Here is a 27,696-nt window from a genome sequence, read left to right on the forward strand (position 1 = left end):
TAACTGATGAAAAGTTGTGACTTTTTAGTTTAAACTTTTTTTAAATAGTATATATTTGTAATTGTAGGTAACGGAAAAAAGCATACATTTACTTGTGACCCATAAAATACAGGTCCGCAACCCAAAATGGGTCTCGATCCACTGTTTGGTCAACCGTGTCCTAGAAGCACTGTCTGGGGTTGTATGAGGCTCTGACTAGCAGATACATTTGTTTTTATTTCTCCCCTCCAGCAACGGCTCCAGAAAATTGTGACTTGGGGACTGTCTGGCTACTTAGAGCAGGGGCTAATGAATTTCAATTCCAAGTCAGACAATTGTCTTTGTGGGGAGGGGGGCTTAGCCTCCACCAGATGGAGGCCTCCCCCCTAGAGCGGTCCCTGCCAATGTTATCCAGCATCGCCCAACGATGATAATAAATAATAGCACTTGCTCATTAATGTGAGTGGATAGTCTGACTTCTGCTGGACAATGTTTGTTATTACAGCCACGTATTGCATTTTCATAAACACAAAAAAAGGTATGGTGCTTTGTCTCCCCAGTGGCATAAAGTGCAGACCAGAACAAGAAACAACCCAAGGAAGCATGAGTTCAAGTCCGTTGCTCTCCCCTTGTCCCCCATATATGGGGACTTGGTTGGTGGAGGGTGTGTAGAGCCCAGGATCACATTAGATGATTGACACAGGGGTGATAAATGGGTTACAAAATCGTGGGATAAAAAATATATTAAAAAAAAGAAACAACCCAAGGCATTCGACATCTAGTGCCAGTTACCGTTTCGACCTAGTGCTGGACGGGTCAATTCAGTCGCCTTGCTCAATAGAAATGTAATGTTTTTCGACTTGAAGATGGAGTGCCTTGGATCTTGTCTCGTTGGTCTGCAGTTTATGCCACAGGAGAGACAAAGCAGTACCTCTTGGACTTTGTTGCTATGTGTTCCACCAAAGAGCACCCAAAGATGACGTCATAATGGCTGATTTTACACGTTGCTGAAAATTGCCGATATACAGCGCGACGCGTTGTTTGTGAGCTTGTACTGTAGATCAGCTATATTCAAATCCCTCTACTCTTAGGTCATTTATTTTATATAAACAACTTCATTGTCATTATTTTAAATATGTGTTGTTGATAGAACAATTAACATCCAACCAGTCACTGTTATTTTGTATGCGCAAACGGCCTTTATTTCATTTATTTACAAAAAAATACAAAACCTTGCCTTGTTACATGACACTTCATGGTGACAACAACTTATAACATCATATAACATTATTCTCTGCCGAACATGAAGAGAAAGATGCAAACACACACACACACACACACACACACACACACACCAAGGCACCGCAGTGGGCGTGCGGAGGGGTTTGGCGGGGAACAGGGGTGTTTCCACTGAACACAAACTCGTCCAGAACGTTAACAGTTGGTTAAGAACTGGAACCAAAAAAAAAAATGACTTGAACTGAGAACCAATGTGGGGCGTGTCACTATTCTAAAGGTTGGAAGATGCAGATGTGATGTAACTCGGAGGGGCAACTGGGGATTCCTGCCCCCAAGTACAAGGTTAAACACGGCTTAAAACGGGTGTGGCCAGTTCCGTGGAAGCACAGAGTTTTCCAATAATACCAAAGTTCTATTGGTGGGAAAGTTATGGGGGGTTGAAACAAACAAACCGAACAGACAAACAGAACCACTGAGTCACTTCATTTGTGGTGAGAGCGGTGGGACTTGCTCTTCCCGGACGCACCTTCTTTGCGTCCTTGTTTCAAACCCTGGCAAAAAGGGGAAGAAAATAAATACCTTACGTTTAGGAATGAGACTGTTATTCATCTTTTTTTTTTTTTTACCATTAACTGTGCTTTTTTACCATTAAAAAAAAAAAGCACAGTTTCATTCATTATTGTTGAACTGAACATTTGAATTACAGCCAGAGGTCCTGCATGGATGTTTAAACCTGTAGCTTTTATTTACTTTTAAAGAGATATACATTATAAGTTATAACCTACACATATTTATTATTGGCTACTGCTTAACAGTTTCCGTGCCGCGAATGGATTACTCCAGGTTAATGTCGCTGCCGTATCGGACATACCCGCCTTTTGTTTTATGTGTTTAATCCGCCGTAATGTAATGAATCAAAAGAAAATCCGTCTTCGTCGCGGAGTATGAGACTGGATGCCTTCGCTGTGATGACGAAAACGGAAATCGTCACATGCTGTGGGCTGCTAGGGCTTCTGGGAAATTGAGGCCAATGGAAATGCATTGGATGCAACGCCTCATTGAAACCAATCTTGTGTGCGTCTTCCGGGTGCACCAAGATGGTGGATGCTACACACAGATCATAACAAACCACGGGAGCTTTTTTTGATGGATTTTCGCGGATTAAAAGCCCAAATAATTCAGCGTATGCTCTAAAGGTAATACAACAATCTCGGCAGTGAAGGGGGGTTGATTAAAATGCGGGTTAATCGTAAAAAACAGTCAAACTGTTAATCTGACCAGCACCTTCCAAAAAAAAACCTTCCAGAAAATTTAATAAAACCTCTGATTTACAAATGCTCATGTCCATAGATTTGAGGAATAAATGTATGCAGAATAATCGCGATACTATACCATCAAAATCCGTATTGGTCCCCACCCCTACAACTCCTTTTTTTTACCGGTTTAGAACTCGGATATGCCTCTACTGTAGCGTGACGTTTGCAGCTCGACTGAATTAACCCATTTTGGGGCGGGAACCCCTTTTGGTGTTAGCATCATGTTATGCTTTAGCTATTGAAAAATAGCAGATCTACAAGCTCATAGCGTGCCACCGAGTGGCGCGCTACGAGCTTGTAGGTCTGCTATTTTTGAAACATCGAAGAACGACTGACATAGAAACATATAGCTTTTTCAGAAAACTGTCAGGATGTAGAAGACATTTTTAGAATCTGATCTCAGGTCAGAGTGGGTTAAAAGTCGATGAGCCCAGGAGCGCGGAGTTTCTAAAATGGAGCAACTTACTTCCATAAAAAGACAACGAGTGAGTGCCGCCTGCGAGCTTCCCATTTCTGCCTCATCTTTCATCCAAATTGCTCCGGCGGTGACGCGGCTATACTTAGCAGAATGTGACGCGGCTATACTTAGCAGAATCCCAACGAAAAACGTGCCGGGTGATTGAGACCGTAGTGTTGCGTTTCTTTTTCTGTCACTGCAAAACTTCTATAAGTTCAGCCCAAGCTACGCTGAAATAGAACTTTATTGACCGATCGCCTGAGTGCAAGTGCAGGTGATGTGGGGGGGGGGGGGGGGGGGGGGGGGTATTCTGATAGCCATCCAGGAAGAAATGATATCCAGATGGAATACCAAAAGAAAACTCTACATTAAAAAGACAAGATTTAAAGCTCCTTGCAGAACCGACGGACGAAAGGCATGAATCAATGTCTCTCTACCAGTGCTGCATTGAACAGTGAATGCAGGGATGAAACTCCATCATTGACGTCAGGCGGAAACCTTGTAACTCCATATTTCAGGTTTTTTGTGGGGGTCTTCCAGAAACTAATGGCCTACTTCGTCATACTACAGTGCGACACAAAAGTACCAAAAATAGCCGATCTACAAGGTTGAGAAGAGATACAAGGCGAAAGTCCTTGAGACAGCGCCCCCCCTCCGTCGCGGGGCGAAAGTCCTCGAGACAGTGCCCCCCCTCCGTCGCGGGGCTAAAGTCCTTGAGACAGCGCCCCCCCTCCGTCGCGGGGCTAAAGTCCTTGAGACAGAGCCCCCCTCCGTCGCGGGGCTAAAGTCCTTGAGACAGTGCCCCCCTCCGTCGCGGGGCGAAAGTCCTTGAGACAGTGCCCCCCTCCGTCGCGGGGCGAAAGTCCTTGAGTCAGTGCCCCCCTCCGTCGCGGGGCTAAAGTCCTTGAGACAGTGCCCCCCCCTCCATCGCGGGGCGAAACTCCCTCCAGCTAGGGACGAAAAGCTAGTTTGCGTCTCAAGCGAGGGCTGTGGATCATCATCATCATCATCAGACAGGCTTTTCTTTTTCAAAGATTCCATATCTGGTTTATTAAATTTGAGAACAATGGCTTATTGGCTCCCGTTATAGCATCATAAGGTTATATCCTCGATCTACCCACAGCAGCATTCAGTCAGTGTGTGAATAGAGACCGGACAAAGGAATGTTTGTGCCTGTTTTTTGTGGCACAGGGGGCTCGCAAGCGAAGGCCGGATGGGAGAAGAATGTACTCTCCGTGTAGTGGGTGAGCAGCATCAGATGGGATACACAGGGCTTTGTTAAGTACCTGTTTCTTAAAGACTTGGTCTAGGCCGTTCATGGGAGTTGTGTTGTAGTGCACTCAAAGATGGTTGATTTGGGAAATACACCACCCCAGTTGGAGCCCCTAGAGGCGAAATGGTACAAACATCCCCTGGTCTCCTACTGTAAGCGGTCGCCGTCTGACGGCACATTGTCCTATGTTTAACCGGTGCCATTTTTTGAGTGGTACAACCACTCCTACAACCAGCAATGTTCCGTGTACACCTATGTGTTCACCTACGTATGTATGAGCACCAGTATGAGTACCAGTAGGGGCGCTGTTGTGCCATGCAGAAACAGAGAGAGAGACAGTGCTGCACTGTTGCCTGCTAATGAGAGAGAGAGAGAGAGAGAGAGAGAGAGAGAGGATATGGGGGGGGGGGGGGGGGAGAGAGAGGGGAGTTGCACCACTCGGTTCACACGGGTGTGATTTTATTATTTATTTTAGTGTCAAAATTTCCGGAATATTGTGTGGCTTGTGGTGATCGGGTCCAATACTTAGTTCAGTGACCACAGGTTCACTCAGACCCAATTTCCAGTGTCCTAAAAAAAAAAAAAGGCGAAACGCATATATAGTTTATACTAGGAATAAACCTGGATGGCTGGATGTTTTATGTTTCTTGCACTGTGCACGTACCAGGTAGTATCCGGTGTGGTAGCCGCTCATGTACCAGGAGATGAGCATGCTGCCCAGAGCCTCGTCGTCCTCCATGTCGGCGCTCATGGGCGGAGGAGGTGGGATCATCTGGGAGACAGAAACACACACACACACACACACACACACACACACACACACACACACACACACACACACACACACACACACACACACACACACACACACATTTGTTACACACAGCAGTGCTTCTTAACCCATCCAGGCCTGACGTCGAAAAAAATAATAATCTTCTAAATCATGACAACTTTCGGAAAGATTTGAGGAACGATTTTCCAAAAATAGCAGACCTACAAGCTCATAGCGCGCCACTCGGTGGCGCGCTACGAGCTTGTAGATCTGCTATTTTTCAATAGCCCCCCTTATTTTTATTTTTAGGGGGGGCTAGTGTGTGATAAGAAATGTCAGCTGTAATCATATTCCATCATATTCACATGATTTTGGAGAGAAATGAGACAGTAGAAGCCTGGAGAGGGGAGCTGTATATGTGTCCTGTGCCCAGGTGATGTAGTTAAAGGGACACTTCACCCTTTTTGCAAAAAAATATATGTTAATGACGTTTAGAAGCTTTAGATCACTTTCCTGGGGATATTTATGTGTGTAATATGTGGTTTTAGTTATTTTAGATTGTAGCAGTGAGCCTTCCTGGAATACAATTCCCATAATTCTTTGGTGCACTGCTCCTCCTTGTGGATAGGGGGAGAGCTGTCTTACTGAGACAACATGTAGTCCAGGAAGGAAGTGAGCCCAGTGTCCATGACATCAGAGACAACAGGCTCACTGCTACAATCTAAAATATCTAAAACCACATATTACACACATAAAGATCTCCAGGAAAGTGTTCTAAAGCTTCTAAACGTCATTAACATATATTTTTTTGCAAAAAGGGTGAAGTGTCCCTTTAAATAAAAATTGTGAAAAAAGCTTTGGGGGGAAGATAAATCATAAAATAAAATAAAAAACATTTTGTCATTTGTCTGGAAAATCATTGTGTTGAAAGTATCGTGAAAAATCGTATCGTGAACCTCATATCGTGATACGTATCGTATTGTGAGTTGAGTGTGTCGTTACATGCCTACTAAACTATAACATAATGTATGTTCCCGCTCAAAATGGCTTATCCCATTCTGAACGGGAACCCATTTTGGTGTTAGCATCATGTTATGCTTTAGCTATTGAAAAATAGCAGATCTACAAGCTCATAGCGCGCCACCGAGTGGCGCGCTACGAGCTTGTAGGTCTGCTATTTTAGAAAAATCGAAGAACGACTGACATTTTTAGAATCCGATCTCAGGTCAGAATGGGTTAATCAGACCAGTGTGTGTCCAGTGGAAACCTCGTATGAATCTGATCTCAGGTCAGAATGGGTTAAACCGTTTCATGCCAAGGATCCCCAAATTGATTTATATATATATATCTAAAACCTTTGAGATTTTTCAAAAGTGTTCAAAAATAGAAGCTGTACAAGCTTGCAGTGAGCTTGCATGTCTGATATTTATGGCATACGTATAAATGGATAAAGTGGTTAAAATTGCTGTATCAACTACTTTTTCTGGGGAACCCCCTCAAGGTTCACTTTGAGAACCAATGCGTTACAGGGTCTGAAACAAGGTGCAGCGAGTAGTACTGGAAATAGCTTTATGCGAGTGATTAAAGTGGTTAGGGGAAAAGAAAAACGTTTTATTTTTGCATCATTGTTTTATGTAAAAATGTTGAAGAATCCACTCAAAACAGGCCGTTATATTAGTAACTAAGGTGAGATAACGCAGATCTTCCCACAGGATTTTTGTCAGGTATTTTTTTCTTCAGATTTCAGTACATTAAACATTATTTAAGGGCTTGCAATAGACACTTTCATAGTCTGTAAGAAAAAAAAGGAAAAACACAACACTGAAAAATGACCATGCCCTACTTGCAGCACATTCTAGAAGTTAGATTTTTGTTAAGATTTAGGTCACAGCAGTCAGTGCTTCTTCTCAAACCTTTGTGGCTTGGCTTCAGTGACCCCTTTCCCTACCTTTAGGGAGATGTGTAGATGTATTAACCCACTAAACCGGGAAGATGGCTATTATTTGCTATAAAAATAGCAGATATACAATCTCCGTATCTCATAGTGCAGTGAAATCGTTTTTATTCGAAATTATATAATCTTTGAATATATATATATATATATTTGAAACCAAACATATTTTGAAGATGGAGTCTGCGGCCAAGTACATTAATACATTTTGGTGGTCTTTTGGGCATGAAAATGTTTGAGAACCACTGATATAGCAACATACGGTTTTCAGAAAAGGATTTAGAAGACATTTGTAGAATCAGCCTCAGGTCTTCATACAAACAAGTATTGCTTTCTTTCATTTCAATGACAAATGTGGTTTAACCCTTTACAGATCAGCAAGGCTGATAACATTGTTGCCTTCGCAACCCTGTCCGTCCGTCTGCTAACAGCTAATGTCTGGAAGTGTTCGACCAATCAGCGAGAAACTGTGCATAGTTGCATACACACTCCCTTGATGACAGAGCAGAACCTAACCTAACCAGTTATATCGCCACCAGAAGACCCATTTACAAAAACACATTTTGGCTAATACACAGTATCTCTACAGTCAATCAACACGGATCTGCCCCGATTTGTCATAATCCATTCGTAGGGTGGAATTTCTTCTTCAGCCTAATGGGAATGTGAGTGCAACGTTTCATGAGTTTGAGGCATTTTGCTCAAAACGGACCACAAACTTTGGAAGTCAATCTTAGCCAATCAGGATGGAATATGACAAATCGGACAGATCAGTCTTGATCACATGACTATAGAGATAAGAAAGAGTTTGGACAAAATGTATGAGAGTCAAATGAAAAAGATGTGTTTAACCCATTCTGACCTGAGATCAGATTCTAAAAAAAATGTCTCCTACATCCTGACAGTTTTCTGAAAAAGCCATGTTCCTATGTCAGTCGTTCTTCGAATTTTCAAAAATAGCAGACCTACAAGCTTGTGGCGCGCCACTCGGTGGCGCGCTATGAGCTTGTAGATCTGCTATTTTTCAATAGCTAAAGCATCAAAAAGGGGTTCCCACCCCAAAATGGGTTTAAAATGAGTTATTTGATATTTTACTGCCAAGTACATGGGCGGACTCACCGGTGGACCGCACGGCATCATGGGGGGCCACGGGGGAGGGGCGGGACCACCGCCAGACCGTCTGCCTCCGCCCTTTGGAGAAAACGGAATGAAATCAGCAACTAGGGACGCAACAGTTAATGGAAACAAAATCCATTATTATTATTATTATTTAAAGAAAATGTCATATAATCGAAGAAGAAGAATATGACGTAAAGTTTTAATACAAACTCCCCCGGCGATGGGCCGTTACAGATAATAAGTCAAGACAATTTGATTTATATAGCACATTTAAAAACAACAGCAGTTGACTTAAAGTGCTCTCCAAAAACAGACGGACGGTAGTCTATCTACAGTGCAGTAACATAACATAAGCATAACGCAATAATAAAACAAGGAAAGCTAAATAATCCACAGAAAAACAGAAAAACAATGATAACAAACAATAACTTCAAACTGTGTTAAACGCCAGACTAAAAAGGTAGGTTTTGCATTTAAAAACCATCCAGGGTAGGATGGAAGGATCATTCCACAGTGTATGATAATGCACACTGTAGCGCACGGATCCCTCCATGGTTCACAGAACGCGTTGACACCACCAGTGGTGGACAGCAACCAAGTATATTTATTTACTGTATTTAATCCATTCAGGCCTGACGTCAAAATAAAATAAGAATATTCTAAATCCTCCAGTTTTCTGAAATAAATATTTTCACGATTTTTCAAAAAGTGGCGCGCTATGAGCTTGTAGGTCTGCTATTTTTCGATAGCTAAATTATATCATAATGTTTAAAACACCAAAAGGGGTTCCCGCCCCAAAATGGGTTAAGTACAATTTTGAGGTATTTGTACTTCACTTGGGTATTTCCGATTTCCAATACTTTTACTGCTACTCCACTACGATCTCGGAGGCAAATATTTCACTTTTACTGCACTACAACTATTTGAAAACGTAAAGTTACTTCGTAGATTGTGATTATTACAAAACATGCATTAACCAATTCAGCCCGATACATTTCGTCCATGTAACAAAATTAGCCGATCTACAAGTTCACATTGTGAGCTTGTAGATTTTGCCATTTTCAAAATGTGACATTCTGCAAAACGAGTACATTTTGATGCCAATACTTTTGTACTTTTTAACCAAGTACATTTTTAATTCCGGACTTTTTTTACTTGACTGTAACAGAGTATTTCTATATCGCAGTATTGAAAAGTGAAAGAATGTCGAGTACATTTTGCACCACTGTGGTTCACAGACCGCAAGCGGAAATAGCAGATCTACAAGCTCGGAGTGGCGCGCTACGAGCTTGTAAGTCTGCTATTTCCGTAACCACCTCTGTGTAACGCGGGCTATACTGCACCAACGACTCAATCCCCGTCTCCCCCGGCGGGATCATCACGTGCGCTGCCAATAAAGTGCAACCTAATCTAATCTAAGTAAAGTGATCTAATTGTTGTGGCTTCCAATCTCTCGCTATACTCTCAGCTGGGAAGGAGAAAATTACAGCAATATAATGTCATGAAATAATTCATCAATCATAATGCTGCATTATTATGAATTTCTTGGTTGGTTTTCAATTAAGTAAAAAAAGAAAGAAATCCCCCCCCCCCCTGTCCGTCCGTCTATTCAAAAAGATTTACAGTTGCCCCCAAAAGCCCCTTCCTTTCACAGCCCCTTGGAAATTCGGGGCACCACGTTGGACAAATCTTCAAAATGTTCCATCTATCAGCAGTTTCTAACTTTTTTTTTGTTTTAACACAAATGTATTTTTGTCCAATCGGGATGTTAAGAGTATGCAAATATGATATAAACGTTATTGTCCACACACGCGCGCGCATGCACACACACACACACACACACACACACACACACACACACACACACACACACACACACACACACACACACACACACACACACACACACACACACACACACACACACACACGCACAATGGAAAAGGTCAGAGAACTATAATAAGACGTCGCCGTACCATTTTGAAGGCCGACACGGGTGGCGGTGCACCAGGGGGGAAGCCAGGGAGCCACATGGGAGGAGGAGGAGTCTCTCTGTGGGGTTTGGACTTGCCGTGGTGGGCTTTGCTCTGTGGATGGCGTCTGTGTGGCTGTGGGGCGGCCACGCCGCTGCTGGAGCGGTCGCTCTCCTCGGTGGAGGACTCCACGTCGTTGACCTGAAAAAGGTCACACGGATAAAAAAACTAACAAAGCATTTTAAAATCATCTCAGGGAGATTCTTTAACTCATGTAGGCCTACTGCCATCGATGACTTTGGACTACTTTTACGAGGTTTTTTCTTTTTGGTGTGTTTTCAAAACTAGCCCTTACCCGTTGTGAGACGGGCGCATTACCCCCCCCCCCCCCATAATAAATTCACTATTAATTTATAATTAGGTAAATTGGAAAAAGGGCTTCGTTAAGACCTCAATATTATTATGGTAAATGCCTGTGTGAAAAGTGGGAGTGATTGGTGAAGGCAGTGAGAAGCTACGGCAGTCACAGTGACACACACACACACACTCAGACATTGATAGAATTATAGTATGATGATGATGATGATGTCAGTGAACAGCACCATCTTGAGTGCATGCCTTTTGTCCGACGGGGGGCATATATAGGTCCGATCCATTGGTCCCATCTGGACTGCCTACCCCCCAAACCCTCACCCCAACCATAACCGCGAGCACGGGGGCAGCGCACCTAAACCTAACCGGACCAGCAATGCTCACGTCGATCCAATGGTCGGACCAAAGTATGCCTCCCCACCATCTTGTGTAAAAAAACACCGGAGTTGCGATCTCGAAGGCAACGGAAATATAGACGATTGCAAATGTACATCCTGATCCGGTCCCAGTCATTTGGAAACGCGGGAATGGCTTTTCATCCGTCCCCCCCCCCCCCCCCCGCTGTGTTTTGTAGCAACTTAAGGGACGCTGTTCTCAGGAACGCAATGTCCAAATGGAATATATAATATATATACCGCGAACGCAGCACACGGATCCGTGTCGCCTATCGACCGGGGGAGCGATATATATATATAAAAATAAAACACTGAAAAGATAAGAAACTAAACAACGTGGCAGAAGCCGAATGCAGCGAGAAATAAATCTGCCAGTAAAAATCAATCAAATAAGATACTTACCGCAGTTTTTGGATATGCGACACTTGAATCCTCCTGAGCCTCAGGGGTGTCCGAAAGCAGGTCCTGCAGGTCGTGTTGCTCTTCGTTGCCATAGTCCGTGTACACCACCACACAGGTGCCTTTCCGCTGGTCTATGGAAGAGACGGTGGCCGAGTACACCTGGCCGTCCACTGACCAGTAAGCACTGCACTGGTCTCCCACCTGCCACTGGAGTCACAACAAGACACGCTGTCGTTTAGACTGGGTAGAAGCTTATCAGCAGCAACAACACACACATACTAATGACTAAACTAAAGAATGGTGCTAAAAATTTAATACACACACACACACACACACACACAGTAAGTACGTTTGAAGCACTTTATTTTAGCCAAGGTGATGCTTCAAGGGTCACTGTTAACGTACATTAGCTCTCCAACAAACAGACTATTACAGATTACTACTGACTGAAATCGTGATATCAGTTGTTTAGAGGTGTGAAAAGGGTTTCTGAATGCACCCGAGAGCCGACACCGACAAGACTGCTAATATGGAGCTAAAGTAGCTTATGGCTTGTCTTTTTCAACAACAAGCCCACTGCTATCCGACAGTCGAAAGCTTGGCCGGCTTGCAAACACTTCCCTAGTCCCTACAACAGGGACAACGACGGCTACGGCAGTCGGCTCCGGCAACCGGAAATGGATCAGTGCTCGATACATAAACCTGCTTGCCGTCGCAGCCCTTTCTACTACGGCAGAACCAACATGCTCTGAATGAAGAAACAACACAAATACCATATGTCATATTAACAATGTTTATTAAAATGGTTTTAGAATAACACAGATTGCTCCAGCACCTTCCTCTTTCCACTGCTGATCATGTCCAGCGCATGTAAGAATTAAGCAATATCGGCAAGTTAGCCGACACGCGACGGGGTGTTTAAAAAAAAAAGTGCCAACGGCTGTTTGCTTAACGATTTTGACAGCTACGGCGACGGCGTCATAGCCGCCGTACTTCCGCCTAGCGGAGCCGTCCTGAAAACAATCGTAGCTTAAAGTCCATAAATTGCAACCTGACGCAACAGTGTACCCACCACCCATTCAACAACAGATTTAACAGTGTACCCACCGCCCATTCAACAACAGATTTAACAGTGTACCCACCGCCCATTCAACAACAGATTTAACAGTGTACCCACCGCCCATTCAACAACAGATTTAACAGTGTACCCACCACCCATTCAACAACAGATTTAACAGTGTACCCACCACCCATTCAACAACAGATTTAACAGTGTACCCACCACCCATTCAACAACAGATTTAACAGTGTGCCCACCGCCCATTCAACAACAGATTTAACAGTGTACCCACCGCCCATTCAACAACAGATTTAACAGTGTACCCACCGCCCATTCAACAACAGATTTAACAGTGTACCCACCGCCCATTCAACAACAGATTTAACAGTGTACCCACCGCCCATTCAACAACAGATTTAACAGTGTACCCACCGCCCATTCAACAACAGATTTAACAGTGTACCCACCGCCCATTCAACAACAGATTTAACAGTGTGCCCACCGCCCATTCAACAACAGATTTAACAGTGTACCCACCGCCCATTCAACAACAGATTTAACAGTGTACCCACCGCCCATTCAACAACAGATTTAACAGTGTACCCACCACCCATTCAACAACAGATTTAACAGTGTACCCACCGCCCATTCAACAACAGATTTAACAGTGTACCCACCACCCATTCAACAACAGATTTAACAGTGTACCCACCGCCCATTCAACAACAGATTTAACAGTGTGCCCACCGCCCATTCAACAACAGATTTAACAGTGTACCCACCGCCCATTCAACAACAGATTTTCAGCAACAGACACCTCATTTCTTAAAAAAAAAAAAAAAAAAAAAAAAGAAAACGTAAACACGGTACTGAAATGTAAAAATTGAACTCACCTCTCTATCTGGAGCTGCATTACTTTTTTTCCGGCTGTTGTTCTTTTTGTTGTTCTTGCGTTTCTTCCCGGGGGGGTCGTTCTTGGAGGTCTGTGGTTCATCCTCCCCTTTAAGGGCGGTCTGAAAATGAAATACAGCGATATACAATTACAATTGAGGCATTTATCAGACGTCTTAATCAAGAGCGATTTACAGTAAGCAAGGAAAACACAAGTAAATCGTGATCAGACTGTGTCACACAAACGTATCAGAGCTACAAGCTCAACGCACGGTGCGAAGCGGCACATTTTCAGCTCGTAGATCTGCTACTTTCGATATTTTCTCATTCTGAAAACTTAAAAGTATGTCTTTTGACATATGAGGTTTCCACCCGAAATATTTCACCTTGAAGGATGCAACAGCCTTGTCATAAGCCTTTATCAACGCCGTGTCGTCCCAAATGTCCGAGTCATCACTCTGAAAGAAAACCAGTGAAATCAAGACAGTATTTAAGTCATTCAGACTGAGGGGTACAAGAAGAGTGAGCACCAAGGAACTGAACAGTGGGCACCTCGATGCAAAATTGGCTATTTTGTCAATATGGCCAAAAACACAATATTTGATAAATGGTCTAAAGTATGGAAAGTATACATGATTTGACCATTTAGCAATAGTAGAAATATATTATTAGTATAGTATAGTAGCAATTATAATTACTATTATTATTACAATTGGACACAATAGACACTTTTACATGCAAGCACTCACTCTTTAGAGACAGCATTTCAATTATAATCTTTATAGCACATAATAAAGAAAGGATTTAAGGGAGTGTACAAATGGACCATATCTCAGTCAGGCATTTGGTTCCATATCATTTGGATTACATAATATACACGAACCAGTCTAACTTTATATTATATTTATTAAATTGTGTGGAACTGAACTGTACATTTAAAGCCATTCGAGCAAAGTGAAGAGGCTAAACGCAGCTTAGCATCAAAGCTATAGCTGATCATCTCTGATGTCTAGTTATCGCCTGTCAGTGTTTTTTACTTTAAACCATAATTATTTTTATAACATGACTTACCTGAGCAGCTCCACGTGCGAAAAGCACGTCTTTACAGCCGTTGGCCATTGAAAACACACAGCTGTGTTCAGTTTATTGAACCTTTAGCTTAGTGTGTGTGACACTTTTGCAAAACAACGTGCGTCGCATATTTGTGACGTTCCATTCCGGCAGCGATGATGACAACAATACTTTGCGACAAGCAGTTGGCGGTTGGCTTGGCAACAACAACAGCTAGTTTACTACAGCTAGTTGGACGCAACGATCGACGTCCCACCCTTATTACTCTGTGCGTTCCACCCGCGTTTCCTGAAACATATATTGTGGTGTTGATTATGTATGTATGTAATAGGTTTATCGACGATCGATAATAATAATGTAACGTTTTAGCACCCTGAGCTGGAGGGTCGTTACTTACAATAGTCATCATCATTGATCATTAATGTGAAAATTGTGAACGATGATCGATCAAAGTCTAAATTCATTGGGCGCAAAAGTTGTCCTGGCTTCTTCCAGTGATGACACTCACTGTCCTGAAAACATCATCGATGGGTAAGTTATTAAACCAGTCCATACTCCATATTAAATCATAATAACAACATAAATTAATTGAGTGAATTGAGGCTGAGCACGCGGAAACAATTAAGGCTTCTTGCGTTTAAGTATTTATTACAGTAGCCTACGTCTCTACATGTTCTGATTAAACTTAAAGGTTGTGCCTTTGGGGATTAGTACAGGCTTAGTTATTTAACTTATTTGCATAAGGTGTTCTTTTAACTTTTTCTTACATGTGAATTTTGCGTTTGTATTCGTTATGCGTGGGTGACAATATTACCACACAAAAAGATAACATTACCTATCTAGGTTCCATCGTGGAGGCAAATCTTTCAAGTGATAAAATGGCCACCAGCGTAATAAAAAAACTCAACCGAAGAACAAGATTCTTACAGGATCTCTTCACTGGTTGACAAAAACACCTTGAAGAACCTTGTGCAAGCTAGGTTTCTTCGACTATGCATGCATCTTGGTAGTTGGTACCACAGCACCTCAAAGGCCCTTACTCAAAGGACTCACTCCCCGAACCCACCTCACCCCTGCCCACTTTGACAGGCTGGAATGGCTTAGGGTTGACGACAGAGTACAGCATCTTGCAATGGGTCTGGTCCACAAGATTTGATACACCACCATGATGATACTCATGTACCTGTCTAAATAGTTCCTTAATGTCAACGAAGTCCACACCCACAACACCAGAGGGAGTTCAACAAACCATGTGCAAATTTCTTACATCTCAATGACAACGAAACCGAAATCTCCCCTTTTGTTAACAAACTCTGCCAACTTACATCCAACATCCATGATACCAGTGCAAAAACGTATTTTCGACAACCACCTCAACTTCGACAAACAGATCAGCTCTGTTGTTAAAACAAGTTTTTACCACCTACGTTTACTCGCCAAGATCAAACCCTACCTCCCCCCTAAACAATTTGAAACAGTCATCCATTATCCTCAAGGCTAGATTACTGTAATGCACTATATTATGGTATCCCCCAATCCTAGCTCTCAGACTACTACAATTAGTCCAAAATGCTGCTGCCCGCCTCCTCACTGGTACCAAAAGGTTTGACCACATCACACCCGTTTTAACCTCACTCCACTGGCTCCCCATTAAACAGAGAATTGATTTTAAGATCCTCCTATTTACCTTACCTTATAAATCTCTCAACGGCCTGGCCATATATGGCCGGACTCATACACCGTCACAAGCCCTCCAGAGCTCTGAGGTCTGCTGACCAGTAACAACCCCAACCCGAGTCAGAACAAAAGGTGACCGTGCTTTTGCGGTGGCAGCCCCTGAGCTATGGAACAATCCCCCCCCCCCCCCCCATATTAGAGCTGCTCAAACCATTTCTAAGTCCCTACTTAAAACGCACCTTTTTTCCCTGGCTTTCAATGTTATCTGATTTTATGTGTTTCTTCGCTCTGCTTGGTGTATTTTGTATTTTGCTTTCATTCATTTGTTGTGAAGCACTTTGGTCAACCCTGGTTGTGTTAATATGTGTTATATAAATAAAGGTTGATTTGATTTGATGTGCAACCCATATTCGGTACAAACAAGGGACTAAATTAATTTCGCTCCTATGTATGCCACCAAAATGTGGAACGCCCTACCAACAGTCATTAAGACGTGCACCACCCCTTTTCCCCCTTTTTACCTCCTCTATGATGATTTCATGTTTTTGGCTAAGTGTATATTTGTACGTCTCTAAATGTTACGATTAATTGAACACGGTGGACCCTATTGTAAACAAGTGTAATGCTTTATTATGGTGTCGTCCACAGTTAACAGTCTTATATCGAGTTGTACTTGAAATGTACTGTAATTCTCCAAACTGTTAATAAATAAAATACAACCATCCTGTTACTAATATAGCTTAGGCCAAGGCCAGTGAGTCGATGTATTTCCTCCAACTGCGCTTTGGTCTGCCCCGGGGTCTCCTCCCAGTGGGACGTGCGCCGAGGAGCTCCCTAGGGAGGCGCCCGAGAGGCATCCTAACCAGATGCCCGAACCACCTCAGCTGACTCAGTCACCAGTACACTAAAATCATTTTTATTGATTGATTGATTGATTGATTGATTGATTGAATACTTTTAACAGTTTGCAAAAAGTACAGAGGTACAGTTATACAGCAATGCTAAAAGGATAACACAAAAAGCCCTGAGGTTGTTTCCATTGTGGTCCTTTGTATTAATTTCCACAAGACATAAAGACAATATTCAACAAATCATCAATAGAGGGTATGCTCGTGGCATCATCATCATACCCAGAAGTTATGCGGGAACGCCTACTGAGTGCTAAAAAGCCACGTCATGGCCTTGACAGCCCATACATTGCATCCAAACAGAAATGTTTATCTGATTGCATTAAACGACGTTAAACTCACTTTGCCACTCGGTTTGCCACTCACTTTATGCATGCACATATACCCTCTATACTGGGAGCAGTGAAAATATATATTTATTTTGGGAAGCTAAAATACTTTTCTAGGTTCAGTTGCAAATTGCAGACAGGTGCTCTTTTTGGCGTTTTTGAATGAGGATAGGGAGTTGCACTTTTTGATAGCTGTTGCAGGGTAACCCACATGCTGGTGGCGTATGGTTTAACCTCCAAAAAATGGATACAAAAGTTATTTCAATGGATTCTGGTAGTATTGGGCAATGGGCATGCTAAATAACATACTAAAAGTCTACCAAAATCTACCTCTCAGAAAGTAGTATGTTCTTAAGCATGTCCAGAGGTACTAGAATAAGTTGAAAAATAATTGGCAAATGTTTTCCCATTTGAGATATGCCCATTTTAAACTCCGTCTGGGACGCATTCTTGAAAATGACGGCTTTCATGGGAGGTAGATTTGGGTAGACTTTTAGTATGTTATTTAGCATGCCCAATACTACCAGAATCCATTGAAAAACCTTTTGTATTAATTGTTTGGGGGTTTTAAGTGATATTCTCTCATAAATTGTCTCACCTAAATTAATTCATCCCCATGTTTGCGCCGAATCTGGGGTGTTTCTCTAAACTCCTTCAATGCCACATGACGCCCTTGGACGCCTTTCCCGTCACGCCCTCGTTGCCACTGGCGCCTTTGGACGCTTTTATATATATATATTTTTTCAAAAATATTTTATTTATTATTATTTCTTTTTGAGTGGTGCAACCACTCCTACAACCAGCAATGTCCGTGTACCTGTTTGTGTACCTGTATGAGCACGAGTATGTGACTTATTAATACCAGTAGGGGGCGCCAGAAACAGAGAGAGGGGTAGTGCTGGGGCGCCAGAAACAGAGAGAGGGGTAGTGCTGTGTCTCTAATGAGAGAGAGAGAGATCTCCGAGACCTAGACCCATACAGATAAAAAATGCTGGATGATAAAACCTGCAGGAATAGAAAGCCTATAGTCATGGACATAGAGCTGCTATTCTTCCCCCCCTACTCTGTCTCTCCTTGTTTCTCAGTGGCAAGTAACATAATTTACATTTTTTTCGCCTTATTGTTTACTTCTTATAAGCATCTTGCTTTGATCTCCTGGGATTCTGCATGGCTCCTTCAAAATGTTTTCTTTGCTTTTTATTACCTCCATTTTTCCATGGCCCTCTGCATAAAACTTTGCCTATTGGATAGATCTAAGATGTACGCCCCCAAGCTACCTATTTATTTTTTGATCGACTTAGAGGCTGAGTGGTGGACTTATGACTCTGCGTTTTTTTCCCTTTTGGACTGGCTTGATAGAGTAGTGATCATTATTTATTTTTCTTTCAGCCTTCTCCTTTTTTCCTTTTGTTGGACAAACACTATGGCTGCGTGTGTGTGTGTGTGCGTGCGTGCGCATGTACGTGCAGATGCCTTTCGTGCTGGACTGTGCTGGTGTGTGCGTTTGCGTGCCTACGTTAAATAAGTACTGCCTTGCCCATAACAATGACACTATGGCAGCGTGTGTGTGTGTGTGCGTGCGTGCGTGCGCATGTACGTGCAGATGCCTTTCGTGCTGGACCGTGCTGGTGTGTGCGCTCGCGTGCATACTTTAAATAAGGACTGCCTTGCCCATAACAATGACACTATGGCTGCGTGTGTGTGCGTGCGTGCGTGCGCATGTACGTGCAGATGCCTTTCGTACTGGATCCAGTGGACTGTTGGCTTCATGGGAGATTATGTGTTTGCGTTTGCGTGCCTACTTTAGAAAAGGACTGCCTTGCCCATAATAATGACACAAAATAAGGAAGATTACCTGTTCCCCTTCTGGGATATCGATGACCACACATTCAAATCAACTGTTAATGAATATTGTGGGGTCGACTACAAGCATACAACGAACACTAACTATGAAAAGTTAAATCTGAAAAACTTCAACCCCATGGAATACAAGATGCATGGTTTTGAAAATGATATAGACCCTGATAATAACTTCTTTAATAATGTTAATAATAACTGTGAGTATTACACTGATGATCAATTCAAAGGTTTCAGTATGGAAGGTGCCTTTTCAATCATACATTTCAATGCAAGGAGTCTATATAAAAACTATGATAAAATTGAGAATTATTTGAGACAATTCAATAAATTTAAATTCATTGCGGCATCCGAAACCTGGCTAGATAAGGACAAGGGCTATGATGTGGACATTGAGGGATATGGGTTGTTCACAATTGATAGGACAAATAAAAAGGCAGGTGGAGTTGCATTATATGTAGATTCAGATTTGAGATGTAATATAGTTCCTGCAATGTCAAATACCATTGATGGAATTATGGAATATCTAACTATAGAGATTGCTGTTGAAGAATCAAAAAACATAATTATCAGCTGTGTATACAGAACACCTGGATCCTGTATAGATACATTAAAAAAGAATAGCCTATTACGTACTAATAACAAACTCCATATCGTGTGTGGTGACTTCAATGCTGACCTTTTGAACCCCCATGGGAATAATAAAATAACAGAGTTTATCAATACAATGTATAGCAACAGTTTATTCCCTGTAATCACCAAACCAAGTCGAATCACAGCAGAAACAGCCACACTGATAAACAATATATTTATAAATGCAATAGAATGCCAAACCACAGCAGGATTACTCATAAATGACATTTCAGACCATCTACCCGTCTTTGGTATCTTCCACCAAATTCTTAAAAAGGAAACAAATATAAATGTACAAAATCACAAACTGACCAGATGTAGAACACCTAGAGCGGTGGCTGCCCTTGAAGTGGACCTAAGCACACAGTCTTGGAATGAGGTATGTGCCACTGAGGACCCAGACCAAGCCTATGAGGCCTTTCTGTCCATCCTACTTAAACTATATGATAAACACTGTCCACTAAAAACATTACAAACAAAAATAAGAACAGACAGGATAAACCGTGGATCACAAAAGGCCTAGAGAATGCATGCAAAAAGAAAAACGTACTATATAGACTATTCATGAAACAGAACGAAGGATGCAGAAAATAGATATAAAACATACAAAAATAAATGACTAAGTATTATAAGGATACAAAAGAAGGAGTATTATCATAAACAATTAGAATATCACAGAAACACAGACTTGGAAAATATTAAATCGTATAATTAAAAAAGGTAAAGCAAAAGCAGAATACCAAAACCAATTCATTAAAGATAATGTAATACTAAATAAAACAAATGAAATAGCCAATGAATTTAACAACTTCTTTGTAAACGTAGGACCTAATTTAGCAAAAGAGATTGTGGAGCCGAGAGATACTACTAATTTAAATGAAAGAAATATTAAACAAAATCCATACTCTATATTCATAAGGTGTGTACATGAAAAGGAAATCAGGAAGGAAAGAGGAACTGCAAACTCATGGTTAAGGAGCTACCTTGGAGACAGAACACAATTTGTACACATGAATGGTGTAGATTCTGAAGAGCAAGGAATCACATATGGAGTCCCACAGGGCTCTGTATTGGGTCCAAAGCTATTTATTATGTACATAAATGACGTCTGCAATGTATTGGAACAAATGAGCTGTGTCTCGTTTGCTGACGACACTAGTCTGTGCTGCTCAGGAAAACGCCTAGATCAGCTCTTGGATACAGTTCAAAATGAGCTTACAATATTAAAGAAATGGTTCGACATTAATAAACTATCACTAAATTTAAATAAAACTAAATTCATGATTTTCAGTAATAGATCAATTAACAGAGAGGCTAAAATCATGATAAACAAAGTAGAAATTGAACGCGTGTTTGAGAATAAATTCTTAGGTATAATTATTGACAGTAAACTTAATTGGAAACCGCATATAAATAATCTAAGGACAAAATTATCTAAAACCATTGCTATAATGTATAAAGCTAAACCTATTCTAAACCAGAACTCATTATATATGCTGTATTGCTCCCTCGTACTCCCATACATCAATTACTGTGTGGAGGTATGGGGGAACAACTACAAAACAACCATCCAGCCAATATTCCTACTTCGAAAAAAAGCCATAAGAATTGTCACCCAATCTGATTATTACGCACCAACCAACCTATTATTCATTCAACTAAACACCCTAAAACTCAAAGATATAGTAGATCTAAACACTGCAATAACAATGTATAAGGCACACAATCACCTGCTCTCGAGCTGTATCCAAGAGCTGTTCTGGCCTAGAGAGAGTCGCTACAGTCTAAGAGGCACTTCCATGTTCAAACAAATAAATACTAGAACAAATATCAGAGAGAGGTGCATATCGGTCAGAGGGGTCAAGCTGTGGAATGGATTAGATGATGAACTAAAAAACTGTTGTACATTAAATAAATTAAAAAAATTGTATAGATCAAAAATAGTAGAAACATATAGAACATTGATATGATGTTTTGTTTTCTTGTTTTGTTTTTTGTTTTGTTGTTTTTTTTTGTTCTTTTTTTGTCTTGTTCCTGTTAACTGTATTGTCCTGTCTGTCTTTGTTTTTGTTTTATGTTATGTTTGTTTGTTTTTGTTGTTTTTTCTTTCCTCCCTTCTGTTTGCTTTGTTGTACTATTTTACTTATGAAAGCCATTTATTTTTTAGAAGGGTAGACACTATAAGCTTTGGCTTCAGCCTACACCTTTTTGGTCTGTTTCTTTTGCAAAAAAAAAAAGTATTGATTTGATTGATTTGTTATAATGACCAAAACAAATAAAACTCTACTCTAGAGAGAGAGAGGTGGGGGGGGGGGGATTGCACCACTCAGTTCACACGTGTGTGATTTTTTTACTTCATCCAGATTTAGAAAATTCCTCTAATTTGGTGTTCAGGTGATGATATGCACATTGATTGCACAATATTTTTACCCCCCACCCCCACACTGTTCTTTTCCGTTTCTCTTTCTGAAGATAACAAAAGCAATGAAGCTTGCAAAGAAATAACAATTGTAATGTGTGTTTTCTTCTTTCTTGTCCTCGTTTTTATTCAGAAACACAGAGACATTCTGGATGTCCACTGGGATGTATCCTCAGGAGTTCATCGTGGCGTTGGCTCAGCCTTCCACCATCGCTGCTGTGACACTCGAGAGCTATAATGGTAGGGAAAAGTTGGAGTTAATATATATTGTTGTTCAGAAATTGTGTCAGTCAAATATATCTAATAGTATTGTTCCGATACGATAGGCCAGTATCGGAAAAGTTGACGATACTGCTTAAATTACTGGTATCGGCGACAGTCTACTCTACTGTGTAACTGAAGGATAAATAAGCAAGCATGCATGTCAGAGTAAAAATTTAGTTCATATAATCTATAATGCGCTGGCTGGTCAGCCACAAGTTTCTGCCGTGAAAGTTACTTCATTAAGTTACTTCATTAAATATATATAAATGCACCACGTCTGTCTGTCTGTCTGTAATGCACGTAACTCGAGAACCGTTCAGTTCACCCCACCGAGCGTTAGCCCCAAATTCGACACACGCAATTCCACACCCCCACAAGGAGTGCAGTGCCCGGTGTCGAGTTGGTCGGACCCACGGTTGTCCAGAACCACCACAAAAAGGCCTCTGTCCATATATGGGCATGAAAGGGACACAGACAGATGGGTGGAACGGGTACTCTGACACAGGCATGGATCTCCAACTGCCATCGTTACCGACTCTGTGCTCTACAGCCGGGCACCGGTCTACTGTATATAAATTGTTATGTTGTGTCCATGATTAGACAACTCGTCTTTAGCAGCTTCGTGGGAGGCACGGCGGTTTATAGCGCGGTTGCTTCACAGCAAAAAGGTCCTGGGTTGGAACTTGGCAGCGACGCCTGCAGGGGTCCTTTCTGGGTGGGTTTTTCGACTTTTAGTGTGAGGGAGGCAAGAGCTAAAAACACACAAAGACATGCATGCTACAGTGGCTGCAGACTGCTGCCAGTGCCCTTGACCAAGGTACTGGTGTGTTCCAAGTCCAACTGGAGTATGGGTCCCTGAGTAAAACGCTGCATTGGGCTCTGGGGCTGCCAACCGCTCCTAAATACCGTACTTAGGATGGGTCAAAGGCAGAGGACAGGGTTTTTCCAATTGAAAAAGTGTTTAACTAAACTAAGTATTTTACTTATGAATTGAATACCCAGGACCTGAATGAAAACAAGGACCGCAAGGACCTTTTTCGGTGATCCTTTTGGAAGTGTGTTTGACTGTACCCTGTGCTGATTACATTTCTGTTTGACTGTACCCTGTGCTGATTACATTTCTGTTTGACTGTACCCTGTGCTGATTACATTTCTGTTTCACTGTACCCTGTGCTGATTACATTTCTGTTTCACTGTACCCTGTACTGATTACATTTCTGTTTCACTGTACCCTGTACTGATTACATTTCTGTTTCACTGTACCCTGTACTGATTACATTTCTGTTTCACTGTACCCTGTACTGATTACATTTCTGTTTCACTGTACCCTGTACTGATTACATTTCTGTTTCACTGTACCCTGTACTGATTACATTTCTGTTTCACTGTACCCTGTACTGATTACATTTCTGTTTCACTGTACCCTGTACTGATTACATTTCTGTTTCACTGTACCCTGTACTGATTACATTTCTGTTTGACTGTACCCTGTGCTGATTACATTTCTGTTTCACTGTACCCTGTGCTGATTACATTTCTGTTTCACTGTACCCTGTACTGATTACATTTCTGTTTGACTGTACCCTGTACTGATTACATTTCTGTTTCACTGTACCCTGTGCTGATTACATTTCTGTTTCACTGTACCCTGTGCTGATTACATTTCTGTTTCACTGTACCCTGTGCTGATTACATTTCTGTTTCACTGTACCCTGTGCTGATTACATTTCTGTTTCACTGTACCCTGTACTGATTACATTTCTGTTTCACTGTACCCTGTACTGATTACATTTCTGTTTCACTGTACCCTGTACTGATTACATTTCTGTTTCACTGTACCCTGTGCTGATTACATTTCTGTTTCACTGTACCCTGTACTGATTACATTTCTGTTTCACTGTACCCTGTGCTGATTACATTTCTGTTTCACTGTACCCTGTGCTGATTACATTTCTGTTTCACTGTACCCTGTACTGATTACATTTCTGTTTCACTGTACCCTGTGCTGATTACATTTCTGTTTCACTGTACCCTGTACTGATTACATTTCTGTTTCACTGTACCCTGTACTGATTACATTTCTGTTTCACTGTACCCTGTACTGATTACATTTCTGCCAATAAGGAATTCAATTAATCGATCAATCAATCAAAATAATCAGAAATACTCCAATAAAGTTAAACATTCTTAAAAGTTGACATAAGTATACAGTACAGTACTGCAACTACCTGAAATTCAAATTAATTACACCTGGCCGGATTTCTAAGAAAAATATGGGTACAGTTTTTGTATATTATATGAACCACTGGAACACCAGCATCCATATTCTGGGTGGAACATTAGCCCAAGAAATGCTGATCTACAAGCTCACAATGTAGCAACACTAGTGACCCCAGAGTTCAGTTCCAAGATTGGTTAATTGATTGATTGATTGATTTATTGATTAATTAATTAATTAATTCAAACCTTTATTTATTCTCTTAAGGACATTGTTGGACAGGTTGTCTTCATTCGGTATACTTACTAACGTAACCCATTTTGTGCGGGAACCCTTTTTGGTGTTTTAAACATTATGTTATAATTTAGCTATTGAAAAATAGCGGATCTACCACCAAGTGGTGCGCTACGAGCTTGTAGGTCTGCTATTTTTTAGAAAATAAGTCATTTTGGGGGTGAACTACAGTCCTTTAATCCTCTTCGCACCCTGCGAAACATAAGGCTGTGATGAAAGGTATGCATTGCTTTTATGTGGTTAAAGCTAAAATGTTTAGGACAGGACTGACTAGATGACTAGCTGTCTCTTCTCTTTGCAGTCAAGACTCTGAAGATAGAACGGAACACATCAGATAAAGCCTCTCACTTTGAGCCCGTTACCATCGAAGGTACGTTTTTCTTTTTATAGAAATAATAATTCATTTATGTTAGGTTGATCCTTTCTTTGCTCCACTGTGCTAAATAATTGGACTCACCGCTAAAACAGTTTTCGCTCTTTTTTTATTGTAGAATTTGAACATACGGAGGGACATCTTCAATCAAACACCATCGCGGTGAGTTAGCTTATCTGTATTAATCATCATGTGAGGTCTGCACGCACGCACGCACGCAATTACATAGATACACACACACACACACACACACACACACACACACACACACACACACACACACACACACACACACACACACACACACACACAAGAAGTACTCAAATGTTATCCTTGAGTAAAAGTATTGGCATCAAAATGCTCAGAGTACTTACTTACTTAATGCCTATCGCTCCTTTTCATGGAGCATAGGCCGTTGACTACAGTCCGCCAGAGTCCTCTATCCTGGGCCTTCTTTTCCAGCTGTTTCCATGTCAGTCCACACTGCTTGATGTCAGTCTCAAGGTCCCTGCGCCAGGTGTTCTTCGGCCTCCCTCTCTTTCTTGTGCCTTGCGGGTTCCATCTAAAGGGCTTGTATTGTGACGCTGGTATTGGGCTTCCGGAGTGTGTGGCCGATCCATCCCCACCTTCTTCTCTTAATCTCCTCTTCCACTGGCGGTAGACTCGCTCTTTGCCAGAGGTCATTATCGCTGATGGTGTCTGGCCAGCGGATGCTCAGAATTCTCCTCGGGCAGCTGTTGATGAAAGTTTGCACCTTCGTCGTTGTTGCCTTTGTCATCCTCCACGTCTCTGATCCGAACAATAGTACTGGCTTGACGTTTGAGCTGAAGAGTCTGAGCTTTGTCCGCTGGCAGGCTGGCTTTGTTTGGAGCTCCAAATGGTCCTGAGTTGGATGAACGCGGCTCTTGCCTTGCCGATTCTGGCTCCGACGTCTGAGTCCGTGCCGCCCTGACTGTCCATGACACTGCCTTAAGTATGTGAAGGCTTTTACTTCCTCAAGTGCTGTTCCCTCTATTGTCACTGGATCTCCGTGTGTTGTGTTGACCTCGAGGACTTTTGTCTTTCCTTTATGGATGTACTCTCAGAGTACCAAAAGTAAATGCAGAATGTCCCGTTTCCCCAAGTCTCCAAATGTATGCAATCCTTTGAAATGTGCAATTTGCAAGCTATGAGTTGCTTTCCAGCTTGTAAGCTAATTCTGAGATAGCCAAAGTATATAGGGCCGATGTGGTTATAGTGTACAGTATGTTTATATAAGTAATAGCACTCTAAATCTATAAATTAACTAGTAGAACTAACTAACTAACTATTTTCAAATAATTGTTGTGGAGAATCTTTGCCTCTTATAAGTAAAAGTATTGAATATTGGAAATACTCCAGGAAAGTAAATAGCACCTAAAATGGTACTACACTGACCTCACGCACGCACGGACGCACACACACACACACACACACACACACACACACACACACACACACACACACACACACACACACACACACACACACACACACACACACACACACACACACACAGAAATGAGTGATAGAGCCGCACATGGATAACGCCTTTCTCTTTGTACAGCTGAAAGGAGCCAGATGCACCCACCTGCGTTTCATCATCTCCTCGGGATACGATCACTTTGTCTCAGTGCACAGAGTCACCGTGGAGAGCTAACTGTCCACACCATGCATGGGCCACCTTCACTTTAACCCATTCTGACCTGAGATCAGATTCATACGAGGTTTCCACTGGACACACACTGGTCTGATTAATGTGGCCCTCAGGTTAATATTGGAATACTGATATATTATTGATTTCAGCTGTTACAATTCCAGTTTTCCAGTTGACATTGTCGACACTAGTTAGGTGTCCTACAAACGACAAAGTCAACATTTGTCATTGTGTTAACATTCTCTCTCATATACAGACTGGTTGAAATGTTGTGGCCCTTAAAATAAGTCTGGGATTGTTGCTTTAATTCAATTCAATTAAAATGAGCTGTATTGGCATGAGAAAACATATTTAAAACAATTGACAAAAATGGAAAGTATGTATTGGAGGGGATACAGCATTGTGTAAACACTAAACAGAGCTACGTATGTCACATTGCAACTTGGGGGAACCAATAGGCTAACGAAACCACAACCATAATTTTATTTTCTCCGTTCTTCATACTTCCATCGTACAATGGCCTCATATCGAGAACATAATTTATGTACAGTATATGTACAAAGGATAAAGGTTTTAAAAGTTTTTGCAGATACTGACACAAAATAGAGAAGCCATGGGTTGAAAGCAGTAGAGAATACAATAGCTATATATGTTCTTTTGTACTTGTACTGTATTATAGAAAGGAAAGTGTAATTAAACTGAATATGAATGAATCTCATTGTGCACATTTTGAGTCTTTGCAGATAAAAGAACACACATTCATTAACAACTTATAGCTA

At 41.6% G+C, this 27,696-nt stretch overlaps 2 protein-coding genes across 2 annotated transcripts; one reads left to right on the forward strand and one right to left on the reverse strand.

Moving 5' to 3' along the window:
- Positions 1-1,172: 1,172 nt before the first annotated feature.
- Positions 1,173-14,406, reverse strand: smn1 (survival of motor neuron 1, telomeric). The gene is made up of 8 exons (XM_083783199.1): positions 14,271-14,406; positions 13,586-13,657; positions 13,202-13,321; positions 11,249-11,455; positions 10,083-10,280; positions 8,107-8,178; positions 4,929-5,036; positions 1,173-1,769 (listed from the first exon to the last, which is right to left on the reverse strand). The coding sequence occupies exons 1-8, from the start codon at positions 14,316-14,318 to the stop codon at positions 1,701-1,703; spliced, it is 894 nt and encodes a 297-aa protein (XP_083639325.1). The 5' UTR covers positions 14,319-14,406; the 3' UTR covers positions 1,173-1,700.
- Positions 14,407-14,460: 54 nt separating this feature from the next.
- Positions 14,461-27,205, forward strand: hspb11 (heat shock protein, alpha-crystallin-related, b11). Its single transcript, XM_083783843.1, has 5 exons — positions 14,461-14,801; positions 22,227-22,333; positions 25,171-25,239; positions 25,361-25,404; positions 26,828-27,205. The coding sequence occupies exons 1-5, from the start codon at positions 14,710-14,712 to the stop codon at positions 26,918-26,920; spliced, it is 405 nt and encodes a 134-aa protein (XP_083639969.1). The 5' UTR covers positions 14,461-14,709; the 3' UTR covers positions 26,921-27,205.
- The last annotated feature ends 491 nt before the right edge of the window (positions 27,206-27,696 follow it).

This window comes from Protomyctophum parallelum (assembly GCF_964188405.1).
Source record: "Protomyctophum parallelum genome assembly, chromosome: 15".
Lineage (NCBI taxonomy): Eukaryota > Metazoa > Chordata > Actinopteri > Myctophiformes > Myctophidae > Protomyctophum > Protomyctophum parallelum.